The sequence below is a fragment of the Tupaia chinensis genome, unplaced genomic scaffold, assembly GCF_000334495.1.
Source record: "Tupaia chinensis unplaced genomic scaffold, TupChi_1.0 Scaffold000217_1, whole genome shotgun sequence".
NCBI lineage: Eukaryota > Metazoa > Chordata > Mammalia > Scandentia > Tupaiidae > Tupaia > Tupaia belangeri.
Window position 1 is genome coordinate 1 of NW_006159692.1, and position 11,524 is coordinate 11,524.

Genomic DNA, 11,524 nt, shown 5'->3' on the forward strand with positions numbered 1-11,524 from the left:
AAAATGGAAGTCTCTGTGATCAAGAAATTGATAGTATTTGCAGTATAGAGCGTGCAGATAATGACAAGGAATATCTAGTACTTACTTTAACAAAAAATGATCTTGACAAAGCAAATAAAGACAAGGCAAACCGGTATTTTTCTCCAAATTTTAAGGTGAAGCTGTACTTCACAAAAACAGTAGAGGAGCCATCAAATCCAGAGGCTAGCAGTTCAACTTGTGTAACACCAGATGTTAGTGACAATGAACCTGATCATTATAGATATTAAAGACAAAGCCAACCGGTATTTTTCTCCAAATTTTAAGGTCAGTTAAAAACATTTTGGGGAGTTAGTAGTGGCATGTGTGTATGTGTTGTGTCTGGGTGTGTAGCTGATAAAGATTATGCTTGACTAATTTAAAATTTTGCTATTACTTAGAAGCAATATTTATCTTGCAGTAACACAAAAATTTTTTTTAACTTTGTACGCAGAGTTTAAGAAAAAAACCCTGTAATTTTTTCCTTACACATTTTTTGTTCTTGTTTGGTGAAATCTTGGGCAGAAGTGAATAACGGGAGTTAATTGAGTGGTAGAGATATGAGATAGAAATGCGGGAAGAAAGAAACGGACAGGAACTTACATCATTTGGGAATGATCATATAGTGTGTTATTGCTGCGTCCAGTCTTGTCTTTCCTCCAGTTTATTCTCAAATCCCCAGTGATAAAAGTAGACTTGTTGTGTCACTCCTGTTTGCATTTTTTAAAGATCTTGTGGGGTTTTGTTTGTTCGTTTGTTTGCTTGTTTGTTTGTTTTTAACCATGACCTGCAAGGACCTGCATAATTTAACATCATCCTACCTCCTATGTCAGCTCTAGCCACTTTCTCTCCTTGCTCCCTGAGATTCACAGGCTGATCTGCCTTCAGTTCTTCAAAAATGCTAAGCCTCTTTCTCTGGTCATTCTATTCCTTTTCCTTTTCCTTGTACCTTTCCATCCCAGCTGGTCCTCTGACCCTCACGTGGCTGTCCTTGTTGTATGCCCAGCCTTACCTTCAATCTCATGCACTCTCTTAGCCCTTCTCTGATTGTCCTCTCCTGTCGTTCTCTTTTTCAGAACCCTTTCTGTTCCCTTGTATTGTGTCTCGGAATTATTTGATTTGTTCCATTCATAGACAAGAATTCTTCAGATTAAAAAATATGATTTGTAAATATGCCCAAATGGTTGGTTGCCATTTTCTCCTTCCCTTTTTGTATTTCCTACTGGCTTGATCTCTCCCCCTTCATTTCACCATATGCATCTCCTTCCTTTTTGGTGTTCTCTCGTAATTTTTTCATTACATCTTTATAATATAACAAATCTAATCATAGCTTCTAAGTGTGAGAATATTGCTAGTAATATTTAAAGGTGGGTGCTAATATATTTTAAGTGAAAATAGATCTAATGTTAAATGCTGTTAGATCGTAAGTATCTAAGTGTTTAAAGTTGTCTTTGGAATCCACAGGTTTCCTTTCTTTTCTCTAAATCTTTATTTTCCTTAACTACTACCTTTTTAAATACCTTTTCCCTTCTAATTTGTGTTGTTTTTCTGTTTTAATATTGTAAGAAGTTTTATATGTGAGATTACAAATAGAAACTTATTACTAAACATACAATGCTATACCATGGTAAGTGCTATCAGAAATAGAGATGGGATAGAAATTAGTCTTGGTGTATATTTTTTTATTTTATTTATTTTGGAAATTAACATGGTTAGAGAAGGTCTGACCAAAGAGAAGACATTTAAGCACAAGCTGAAATAAGTTAGCTCTACAAAAATTGGGGGAAACAGGGAAGAGTTGATGCAAAATCCCTGAGGATAATGAACTAGGTCTATGAGGGGACTTCAAAACATTCATTGAAAAATTGAATTAAAGTACAAGTTTATTTTTTGTGCAGAAGCATTTGAAATCTATGAATTTTCCATAGACTTTTTGAAAATCCCTTGTAGTTATTTTTTTTTTTTTAAGAGAGAAAGAGATTTTTGCTCTAGGGCATGTATGCTCTCCAGAGAGACCGAAAGTGAAAAATCACCCCCTCTAGGGCGGATGGCTACATCACAGTTCCATCTCTATTCTCCTTTTGGGATTTTGGGCACACATGCACATACACCCAACATGAGTTTTAAGCTGCTGGGTTTGGGACTCGAACCATGGTCAACTATGTGGGACTCCAGTGACGTAACCTTTATACTGGTCCCAAAGATCCCTTGTATTTTAGGAGTGTCAGGTCATTTTGACTAAAACTAGTTCAAATGACAAGAAAGTATAGAGTTTAGCACAGGGAAGGTAGAAGTAGAATTTTATCTTTAAGTGTTCACTCTGTCTTCTGTAAAATACAGACTAATGAGAAGAGTAGGCAGAGGGACCAAGGATGGAAGCTGGGAAGTCAGTTTGGAGGATATTGCAATGGTTTGGTTCAGGTGAGAGAGGGGGTTGTTTGGACTAGAATAGTGGCAGTGAGGAGTTACAAGAATATGTCACATGAGGTGTATTTGGTATTTTTTCTTCTTTTTTCTGTTTTTGGAGAAGTTTTTGCTATAGGGCACATGTGCTTGCCAGAAAGACAGAGAAAGACAGAAAGACAAAAAGTGAGGAATCCCTGGGGGATGGCCACGCCACGATTCCTTCTCCATTCTGCTCTTGGGATCTTAGGCAAGCACACACGTGCCCAGTGTGAGTTTAAGCCACCGGGTCTGGGACTCAAACCACAGTCCTACTACATGGGAGTCCAGCAACATAGCCATTACGCCAACTGCTGTTCCCTATATTTGGTATTTTGAAGGTAGAACTTCTAAAGGATTTACTGATGAAGTGGATGTTGGTTGTAAAAGGAAGAATTGATAATGACTTTTGGATAATAGATGAAGAGCTATAAATACAGTAAAATGAGCAAAGGATTGAAGTTGATCTGATTTTAATCCCACATGCACTACCTACTACATTTGTGGCCTTTAGCAAGTTACCTACCCTTTTTGGGCCTTAGCTTCCTTTCCTTTAAATGGAAAAAGCTAATGCATAGGATTGTTTTGACAATTACCTTACCTATGTATGTCAACGCTCTTGGCCCACAGTTTAGAAAACTGTATAGGCATTATCTTCCCTCTCCTTTCTCTCTCTTCTCTTTATTTATTTATTTATTTATTTTGGCCAGAGGGCATATACTTTTCAGGGAAGGAGAAAGTATCCTCCTCCCCCAGTGGGATTTAGTCATGCTGCAATCTCTTCTCCATTTCTCTGTCTTGTCAGGATTTGAGGCACACACACGAGTACCTGGCTTGGGTGCTCAAGCTCTACCATACTGGAATTTGAACCACAGTTGACCATGTGGGAATCTGGCTCCTTTAACAACTAGGTAATGGGGCTGACCCCATACTTCCTCTATTTAAGTGAAATAATGGTCTGATGGGCTCTTAAACATCACTATTGATTAATAACTTTTTTTTAATTGCCAGAAGGTATGTGCACTCAGCAGATATGCAGAGGGAGCACCTCACAATGGGGCATGTTCATGTCACAGCCCTTTCTCCTTCATATTTCATACTGTCAGGATTTGGGACATGCATGCATATGTGCCTAGTGAGTTTTTCTTTTTCTTTTTTTCATTTATTTATTTATTTATTTTTGCATTTTCCCACAAACATTTACTTTACATATCAAAAAAGTGTTGCTCACACTCCATAGTTCTTGACAGTTAAACAACTTTCAAAATTTCAGAATACTGAATTTTAAAGATAATGTTCAAAATATTTCTTATACTTTTGTATAATTTTGTTTGTGATTCCATAACAACAGAGACACTATGGTTTTAAATATTTTCTTTTTCTTTTTTTGGAGAGGTTTTCGCTATAGGGCGCGTGCGCTCGCCAGACAGACAGAGAGAGACATAGAGACAGAAAGCGAGAAATCCCCCCCGGGGGGAGATGGTCACGCCGCAGTCCCTTCTCCTCCATTCTCCTCTCGGGATCTTGGGCACACACGCACATGTGCCCGGCGTGAGTTTTAAGCCACCGGGTCCGTGACGCGAACTGCGGTCGACTACGTGGGAGTCCAGGGACATAGCCATTACGCTAACTGCTGGTTCCCATGGTTTTAAATATTTTTGAGAAAGTATTTACATGTCAACTACTCAAATTGTTGAAAAGCAAATGCCCAGCACACAAGTCACATGTAAACCTCCTCCTCAGTTCAGCCGTGCCTGCCAAGTATTCTGTGAAATGCCATCAGCAGATGATCAGTCTGCAAATGATCAGTCTCTTTTTCTTCCTTCAAAGTCTTTCTCAAGATAATCCTCTGATGTATTTTTTCTTTTGCAATCTCTATTGATTACAACCCTGGGCTGGAAAAGTCCAGGTTATTTTATGTTATAAATTCTTTCAGATATCTTCTCTAATCCTCTCTGCCAGGCAGAACTATTTATGGTGCCAGGCCACCTTTCTAAGAGCTTCTGTTGGCTTGCTCGAGATCCACCTTAGTTCCATAGTTTTCTGATTAATCTTCAGGTATGACATTCCAGTCAAAGCCCTGTCTAATAAGGAGTATTTCCAACTTCTGATTCAATGCAACCAGCATTATTAAACTTATGCACATAACCCTTCTGCCACAGAATAAGAATGCTCCCAATTTTTTTCCAATCGAAGAGGGGTCAGGAAGGAAGAAAAGTTTGTGTTTCCATTTAAAGAAATAAACAAGAAAAATATTTTAACAAATTGCTGAACCTATCAACAACTGAAAAGAAAGTAAAATGCTTAAATTGGGAAAACAAAGCATAGTAAAAAAAATCAGTTATGTTTTTCTCAAAAGTCATACAGTTCTATTTCGCCAGTTCAGTTCTCTTATTTCTGTATTTTCCTGGTAGAGCACTCCTTTCAGAATTTCTTGAAGAGTGGGTCTGCTATTGGCAAATTCTTTCAGGTCTTGTTTATCTGAGAATGTTTTTATCCTTTCTTTCCATATGAAAGATAATCTTGCCGGGTATAGTATTCTAGGTTGAAACTGTTTTTCACTTAACACTTTGAATGCATTTTCCCATTCTTGCTTGCATTTTTTCTGATAAGAGGTCTGATTGGATAACCTTTATAAGTAACCTGATGTTTCTCTCTTGCCAATTTTAATATCTTGTCTTTGTAGATTTGACCAGTCTGACTATGATGTGCCTTGAAGATGATTTTCTTGGGTTGATTCCATTAGGGGTCCTTTGTATTTCTTGGGCCTAGATATTTGAATACCTCTCCAGATTTGGAAAGTTTTCTTCCAGGATTTCATGGAATAGATTATCAGTGCCCTTATTAGTTTCCTCACCTTCTAGGATACCGATTATTGAGATGTTTGGGTGCTTAATGGTGTCTAGCATTTATTGTATAGTATTTTCATTTTATGGGATTATTTTCTCAGGTTTTTTTGGTTGTTTTTTTCTAGATCAGAGGTTTTGCCTTCAACATCTGAGATTCAGTTTTCTGCATGGACTAATCTGCTTTTAATACCTTTAAGGGAGGTTTTGATTTCCTGAAGGGCAGCCTTCGTCTCTAATAGCTCCATTTGATTCTTTTTTATGGTGTGTATTTCCTCTTTCAGGTCATGGAAGAACTTCAACATCCCCTGGAACTCGTCTCTTTTCTCTGGCATCTTCTGGAGTTCATTCTCTCTCAGCTCTTGCATCTTGTTTAGTTTTGTCACTAATATTCTGAATTCTCAATCAGACATTTCCACGAGTTCTATACTGTCTGGATGATGAGGGATTGTTCTTTTCCCTTAGGGGAGATATATTTTCTTGATTTCTCATGTTCCTTGTGCTTCTGCGGTGGTTTCTGGTCATTCTGTGACAAAAATCTCTCCTTCACTCTGCTTGTCTGAATATTTGGGGAGTCTAGAAGATGGTGTTTAGAGCATAGCTTCCCTGAACAGGCCAGAACACACTTCAGCTTTAAAACAGCTTCTTGTCTGAATATTTTGGGAGTCTAAAAGATGGAGTTTAGAACATAGCTTCCTTCCCTGGTGTGTTTTTCAATCTACTGAGACTGCTATTTGAATTGGAATTAGCCATGTGGGATCCACCTTCCTTAACCACTAGAATATGGGGCCAGCCTGATCAGCATTTTGTGTTTTTGTGCAGTATTATTTGTGTCAGAATACATTGCATTTCAGACAGGTAGTTAAGAGAGAAAAATTCTTTTGGGAACTCAGCTATTTGTGAATTGAATATAATGACCAAAAAAAGTATATTATGGGAACCACTGATGATATTCAACCTGCATTTTTTGTGGAATTATTTAGTTAATACTTGCAGCTTACGTTTTGAAGAGCATAGTATATTGGTGCCAGCAGGTGAGGTGGTGGTTAAGGTGACTGGATTCCTATATGGCCAGCCACTCAACTTCTAGACTGGTAACTGGAAAATCATGCCAGGCACGTGTGCATGTGTATGCCCAGTATCCTGAGAGAACAATGAAAGAGAAAGAATTGCAGTGTGGCCATCCACCCCATGGGGTGATTTCTCACTTCCTTTCTCTGTCTCTCTTCTCTGGTGAGCACACACTGTGGCAGAAATCTTAAAAAAAAAAAAAAAAAAAAAAAGAAAAAAAAAGGATATTAATGTTCCATTTTATCTTTTCAGTACATAAAGAAAATGTAGAAAGTCTTAAAATGATTTTCATTTAAAGGGCAATTGCCTTTTAAATATCATGTTTGTTATAGTACTTAAAACGAAATAAATCAGTTAAAAATATATGCCTTTACTAAGTAGTTTAAGATTTAGTCATATTTGAAGGTTTTGCTTTAAATGTTCTCTTCTTTCTCTAGGTGAAGCTGTACTTCACAAAAACAGTAGAGGAGCCATCAAATCCAGAGGCTAGCAGTTCAACTTGTGTAACACCAGATGTTAGTGACAATGAACCTGATCATTATAGATATTCTGACACCACTGACTCTGATCCAGAGAATGAACCTTTTGATGAAGATCAGCATACACAAATTACAGAAGTCTGAATATTTTTTTATCAAGAGGGATAATATACCATGAAAACAAACTTGAATAAACTGAAAATGGACCTTTTTTTAAAATGGCAATAGGACATTGTGTCAGATTACCAGTTATAGGAACAATTCTCTTTTCCTGACCAATCTTGTTTTACCCTATACATCCACAGGGTTTTGACACTTGTTGTCCAGTTGAAAAAAGATTGTGTAGCTGTGTCATGTATATACCTTTTTGTGTCAAAAGGACATTTAAAATTCAATTAGGATAAATAAAGATGGCACTTTCCCATTTTATTCCAGTTTTATAAAAAGTGGAGACAGACTGATGTGTACGTAGGATTTTTCCTTTTGTGTTGTCACCAACTGAAGTGGCTAAAGAGCTTTGTGATACACAGGTTCACATCCTACCCCTTTGCACTTGTGGCAACAGATAAGTTTGCAGTTGGCTAAGAGAAGTTTCTAAAGGGTTCTGCTACATTATAATGCATGTATTTGGGTTGGGGGAATGGAGGGAATGCTCAGAAAGGAATATAATTTATGCTGGACTCTGGACCATATGCCATCTCCAGCTATTTACACACACCTTTCTTTAGCATGCTACAGTAATTAATCTGGACATTTGAGGAATTGGCCGCTGTCACTGCTTGTTGTTTGTGCATTTTTTTTTTTTTTTTTTAAGCATATTGGTGCTAGAAAAGGCAGCTAGGAGTGAGTCTGTTTTGGGGTACAGGAATGAACCTTCTGTAACATCTTAAGAATTCACAAGTGAAGGGATATAAAAATAATGTGGTCATAGATAAGAAACACAACAATGACTTAACCATATAAATGTGGAGGCTATCAACAAAGAATGGGCTTGAAACATAAAAATTGACAATTTATTAAATATGTTTTCTCAATTGTAATGACTGCTCCATCTCCTGTGTAATCAAGGCCAGTGCTAAAATCAGATGCTATTAGAACCTACATCAGTCAACAACTTATACTCACTTTATTAGTTTTCAATCATATACCTGCTGTGGATGCTTCACATGCTGCCTGCAAGCTTCTTTTTTCTCATTAAATATATTTTGTAATGCTGCACAGGAAATTTCAATTTGAGATTCTACAGTAAGCGTGTTTTTTTTTTTTTAATTTCTTTAAAGATTTATGATGCACTTATTCAATCCAATAGCTGTCAGCTGTTCCACCCTTTTGACCTTACACATTCTATTACAATGAGTTTTGCAGTTTTGCACATTTTTTAAATGTCATTAACTGTTAGGGAATTTTACTTGAATACTGAATACATATAATGTTTATATTAAAAAGGACATTATTTGTGTTAAAAAGGAAATTAGAGTTGCAGTAAATTTTCAGCACTGCACAGATAAGGCATTTAATTTTTCAGTAGAAATTGTCCTATGTATGCTTTATCAATTTGCTTTTGAAAGGGTAGTGATTTTTTTTGTTTGTTTTTGTTTTAAAGTGCAGTGTTGAGTCATTTCTTCATAGTACTAGAGTTGGGACTAGGGCTTCAATTTCACTTCTTAAATATCATTATATATTTGATATGCCCAGACTGCATATGATTTTAAGCAGAGTACAACTACTATTGTAAAGCTAATGTGAAGAAATTGTTTAAAAAGGATTTTTTCCAGAAATTTGATGTCTTTCAAATTATACCTTGACCTTGACATTTGAATAGCCAGCCATTATATTTCTTAATGGTGTAAAATCCCATTTTCAATAACTTATTGGTGCTGAAATTGTTCACTAGCTGTGGTCTGACCTAGTTACTTTACAAATACAGATTGCATAGAACCTACTAGAGCAGCATTTACAGAGTTTGATGGTAAATAGATTAGAACAGAACTTCATCTAAAACATCCCTAGTAAGTAATGTTGAAATATTTTCCATACCTCGTCAGTTTTGTTCAGCAAATACAATTTTTAAATTTTTAACAAAACTCTTAGGACTTACACATTTATATTTAAACACTGATATATAGAGTATAGATTGACTGCTCACAAGTAAAACTGGTAAAGTTAGAAACAACTATTCCTAAGCGCTCACCATCAAAATTTTTATGCCTGTCTTTCATAAAGGTGACAATTGTTGATTAAAATGAAAATCAACTCTTCATGTTTTGAAGGTAGTTATTCATACTATTCTTTGTTACAGTTTTGGGCACAGCATATTAAAACATAACTTGTATTGTTCCAATATGTAACATGGAGGGCCAGGTCATAAATAATGACAATATAATGGGCTTTTGCACTGTTATTATTTTTCCTTTGGAATGTGAAGGTCTGAATGAGGGTTTTGATTTTGAATGTTTCAATGTTTTTGAGAAGCCTTGCTTACATTTTATTGTTTTGTCATTGGAAATGGAAAAATGGCATTATATATATATATTATATATATAAATATATATTATACATACTCTCCTTACTTTATTTCAGTTACCATCCCTATAGAACTTGACAAGAATTGCTATGACTGAAAGGTTTTCGAGTCCTAATTAAAACTTTATTTATGACAGTATTCATAATTAGCCTGAAATGCATTCTGTAGGTAATCTGAGTTTCTGGAATGTTTTCTTAGACTTTTTGGATGTGCAGCAGCTTACATGTCTGAAGTTACTTGAAGGCATCACTTATAAGAAAGCTTACAATTGGGCCCTGTACCATCCCAAGTCTTCTGTAGCTCCTAATGAATATTTTTGCCATAATTACAAAAGGATAGTTGGATATATAGCATCACCATTCTTTGCTGTGGCACAGGTTATAAACAAGTGGAGTTTACCGGCAGCATCAAATGTTTCAGCTTTAAAAAATAAAAGTAGGGTACAAGTTACATGTTTAGTTCTAGAAAATTTGTGCAATATGTCCATAACGATGGCTGTGGTTGCCACAAAGTGCCTCGTTTACCTTTAAATACTGTTAACGTGTCATGCATGCAGACGGAAGGGGTGGAACTGTGCACTAAAGTGGGGCTTTAACTGTAGTGTTCGGCGGAGTTGCCTTCTACCTGCCAGTTCAAAAGTTCAACCTGTTTTCATATAGGATATATATACTAAAAAATTTCAGTCTGTTAAACAGCCTTACTCTGATTCAGCCTCTTCAGATACTCTTGTGCTGTGCAGCAGTGGCTCTGTGTGTAAATGCTATGCACTGAGGATACACAAAAAAAAAAAAAAAGAAAAAAAGAAAAAAAAAAAACAAAATGATGTGTACAGGATAATGCCTCATACCAATCAGATGTCCATTTGTTATTGTGTTTGTTAACAACCCTTTATCTCTTAGTGTTATAAACTCCACTTAAAACTGATTAAAGTCTCATTCTTGTCATTGTGTGGGTGTTTTATTAAATGAGAGTTTATAATTTAAATTGCCTAAATCCACTGAAATTTAAATGGGCAGCCAAATGTGATTATGAAGTTTTCTGTAAGTTTTTTTCCTGCTGTCCTTCAAAGCCTTCTACTGTTCTAAAAGCATGACCTTTGTCAGCTTGAGAGTAGCGTATCTGTCTGCTCATGTTTAAGAAAGAACTTACTTTCGGGCCTTAGTCTCTACTTAATTGTTCCAAGCACATTAAGTAGCATTCTAATTGAAAAAGTTCAAGAGCCTTGGAAAATTGTGCACTTTTTAAAATTAAATCAGATGTCTGAAGATAATTCCTCAGAATGAATTTGAAACTTCAAATTTTAGTTTTGTGACTTTTCTTTATAGTTTTATACTCTGCCATCAGCATATGAGAAGCCTCGTCACTCATGATTCGTGCCATAGAAAAGTTGATATTCCAGAGTGGTCTAAAAAACTTTGTGTACTTGAATTTAATCTTGTTGCTTCTAATATTATTAAAAGATTAAAGACTAAGGCATGTCCCATCCACAAAATACAGTAAGGTAATAAGTGAAAGTATAGCTTGTACAAACGTTTTGAAAATAAAGCAGACCATAAATGTAATAGTGGAATTTAATGTTATTTCAAGTTTACATCTTCTTCATGTGACTTTAAAAGTAAATGTGAATAATGTGTAATAATGTAAGAAGTATGAAGTGTGTGTGTGTGTGTGTGTGTGTGTGTGTGTACACATTTTTCTCTTTAGGTCTCTTAGGTATAACTGGTTGAAAACTAAAATGGAGTCTAAATTCTGATTTTTACTTTTTTGTGTGATATTTGAGAAATAGGAATTTACTGGCAATTTTGTTTTTGTATCATGCCTTTATACACTATAATTTGAGCTGGCTTTGGTTTAGTGAAATGCCATCACCATTTCCATTGAGGATTTAAAAATCACCAGTGTTTAACATGCAGGCTTCCAAAGGCTTATGAAAAATCAAGACCCTTAAATCTAGTTAATTGCTGCTAATGTGAAACTTTGGGTTCTTTTATTTTTGTCAGGTAATTAATCATACATCTAAAGCTTAGTTTTAAATGGCTTAAGTATAACTTTTGATTAGCAGTGCTATTGCTAGTGCAGAAAGAAATGTTTGTGAGTGGAAACAAAAATATTTGTTCCAAACTGGTGTAAGGATGGTACTAAAC

At 35.8% G+C, this 11,524-nt stretch overlaps 1 protein-coding gene across 1 annotated transcript; it reads left to right on the forward strand.

Annotated features, from left to right (window-relative positions):
* Positions 1 to 5: 5 nt before the first annotated feature.
* Positions 6 to 10,942, forward strand: LOC106734783 (phosphatidylinositol 3,4,5-trisphosphate 3-phosphatase and dual-specificity protein phosphatase PTEN; the record flags this gene model as incomplete). The annotated part of the gene is made up of 2 exons (XM_027771513.1): positions 6 to 155; positions 6,815 to 10,942. Coding segments are annotated over 2 exons (336 nt in total), but the record flags the coding sequence as incomplete, so codon positions are not given.
* Between the last annotated feature and the right edge of the window lie 582 nt (positions 10,943 to 11,524).